Below are 2,790 nucleotides of genomic sequence, written 5' to 3' on the forward strand. Positions count from 1 at the left end.
GTGACCATGACACCACACAACCCTGCCACAGCAACCTCTGCAAGACGTGCCGGATCATCGACACAGATGCCATCATCTCACGTGAGAACACCATCCACCAGGTACACGGTACATACTCTTGCAATTCGGCCAACGTTGTCTACCTGATACGCTGCAAGAAAGGATGTCCCGAGGCATGGTACATTGGGGAAACTATGCAGACGCTGCGACAACGGATGAATGAACACCGCTCGACAATCACCAGGCAAGACTGTTCTCTTCCTGTTGGGGAGCACTTCAGCGGTCACGGGCATTCGGCCTCTGATATTCGGGTAAGCGTTCTCCAAGGCGGCCTTCGCGACACACGACAGCGCAGAGTCGCTGAGCAGAAACTGATAGCCAAGTTCCGCACACACGAGGACGGCCTCAACCGGGATATTGGGTTCATGTCACACTATTTGTAACTCCCACAGTTGCGTGGACCTGCAGAGTTTCACTGGCTGTCTTGTCTGGAGACAATACACATCTTTTTAGCCTGTCTTGATGCTCTCTCCACTCACATTGTTTCGTTTCTTAAAGACTTGATTAGTTGTAAGTATTCGCATTCCAACCATTATTCATGTAAATTGAGTCTGTGTCTTTATAAGCTCTGTTTGTGAACAGAATTCCCACTCACCTGAAGAAGGGGCTAAGTGCTCCGAAAGCTTGTGTGGCTTTTGCTACCAAATAAACATGTTGGACTTTAACCTAGTGTTGTTAAACTTCCTACAGTATTTAAATATACAGAGCTTCCTTTATCTGTTAATGTGTAACATTTAAGGTATACTTTTGAAAGGAAACTATTGTCATTCCCTGTGAATGACAGTAACTTTATTACGATACCTGTGTAGAACAATGGAGAGCTTTTACATTTCACTTGACATTGAATCAAAAGTGATCTCACTTGGAAGAACGACAATGGAAGAAGTGAGATTAGTTTTATTATTGGTTTAGTTGTCTTTGACTCACTTAATCCCCAAATGGAAGTGGAGATCTAACCAGAAGATGTACATTCAAGCTCATAGAGAAGGCATTGAAAACAACTGTTGCAGTGGAAAGTGAGTAACAGGTATCAGAAAAGGGAAAAGTAAACTTTGGAAACTACAAGCAAATGAAAAGGATTGAGAAAGGTGAAACAACCTGAATGAACAATTCATGAAGATTGCAGCATTATAAATAAACAGTTGAAAGTGAAAAGATTCAAGAATAAATGTTTTCCCCCTCGTACCTTAGAACATGTGAATATGGGGGAGAAAATATACATAAAGTTTCAAAGTGGGATTCAACATATAAGTAAGATTTATTTTGGATTTCCAGCATCTGCAGTATTTTTTTAGAAAATTTATATAAATATTGCTTGTGTTTTTTAGTGCATGATATTTAAGTAGATGTATGGTAAAAAACACAATTTGTTTGCATGTATATCTTCACTTTCACTTGAGCAATTATTCAAATTCAGGGTTTGCAAATTATATTTTATTTATAAGTGAAATTAACTTTATAAAAAAAAACTGGAAACCTGGAACAAAACAAAAAATGCTGGAAATATACAATAGATTAGGAACTAATTGTAGGTTAAAAAATGGCAAATGTTTGGGGTAGAATCATTCAATAATTCGGTGTAGGCTTGTGGATTGCAGACGTTTGCCCAGAACTAACTGTTGGGAGTGAAATGAAGAAGGAGGACGATGGTAATGTTAAATTGAGGAATGCTCATTAGCACAGGAGCGAGCCGCCACTCACTCTCACTCTGCTGGGTTCCAGGGGAGCAGCACCTGGTCCCTGCCGTTTGGATGCTGTCACGCGGTACATTTTGTCCCGCGCGGGCTGCCGTCCGCCAGCAGGGGTGAGAGGTCAGCGCAGGCCCAGCTCGAGCCGCCAGCGGGATCAGCGCTCGAGCGCAGCAGCTGCTTCAGGGGAGACTCCAGGCCGCCCAGAGCTGTGGCGCACACGGCAGCGGTAATTATTCAGTGTTTATTAGATGAATATTTATCAAATAGTCGCGGGTGTAGCCTTGGAAGGGGGGGTGCTGGATAGTGGGGAGGGGAGGGGAGGGGAGGGGGGCTGCTGGATAGTGGGGAGGGGAGGGGGGCTGCTGGATAGTGGGGAGGGGAGGGGAGGGGAGGGGGCTGCTGGATAGTGGGGGAGGGGAGGGGAGGGGGGCTGCTGGATAGTGGGGAGGGGAGGGGAGGGGGGCTGCTGGATAGTGGGGTGGGGTGGGGAGGGGGGGCTGCTGGATAGTGGGGAGGGGAGGGGAGGGGAGGGGGGGCTGCTGGATAGTGGGGAGGGGAGGGGGGGCTGCTGGATAGTGGGGAGGGGAGGGGGGGCTGCTGGATAGTGGGGAGGGGAGGGGGGGCTGCTGGATAGTGGGGGAGGGGAGGGGGGGCTGCTGGATAGTGGGGAGGGGAGGGGGGGCTGCTGGATAGTGGGGAGGGGAGGGGGGGCTGCTGGATAGTGGGGAGGGGAGGGGGGGCTGCTGGATAGTGGGGAGGGGAGGGGGGGCTGCTGGATAGTGGGGAGGGGAGGGGGGGCTGCTGGATAGTGGGGAGGGGGAGGGGGGGCTGCTGGATAGTGGGGAGGGGAGGGGGGGCTGCTGGATAGTGGGGAGGGGAGGGAGGGGGGGCTGCTGGATAGTGGGGAGGGGAGGGGAGGGGAGGGGGGGCTGCTGGATAGTGGGGGAGGGGAGGGGAGGGGGGGCTGCTGGATAGTGGGGAGGGGAAGGGAGGGGCTGCTGGATAGTGGGGAGGGGAGGGGGGCTGCTGGATAGTGGGG

The 2,790-nt window shown here is 50.7% G+C and overlaps 1 protein-coding gene across 2 annotated transcripts in view; it reads left to right on the forward strand.

Moving 5' to 3' along the window:
• The first annotated feature begins 1,833 nt into the window (after positions 1 to 1,833).
• cdkal1 (CDK5 regulatory subunit associated protein 1-like 1) overlaps positions 1,834 to 2,790 on the forward strand; it is a 630,648-nt gene continuing 629,691 nt past the window's right edge. Inside the window, exon 1 of one of the 2 annotated variants that reach the window (XM_078241916.1) lies at positions 1,834 to 1,988. Coding sequence is in view for 1 of the 2 variants with exons in the window: in XM_078241914.1 (XP_078098040.1) it covers positions 2,000 to 2,054 (55 nt within the window). In the remaining variant the exon portion in view is untranslated. Of the gene's footprint in view, positions 2,055 to 2,790 lie in introns of both variants that reach the window. The other variant, XM_078241914.1, reaches the window with a different exon arrangement.

Source organism: Mustelus asterias, chromosome 2 (assembly GCF_964213995.1).
Source record: "Mustelus asterias chromosome 2, sMusAst1.hap1.1, whole genome shotgun sequence".
In the NCBI taxonomy this organism is placed as follows: Eukaryota; Metazoa; Chordata; class Chondrichthyes; order Carcharhiniformes; family Triakidae; genus Mustelus; species Mustelus asterias.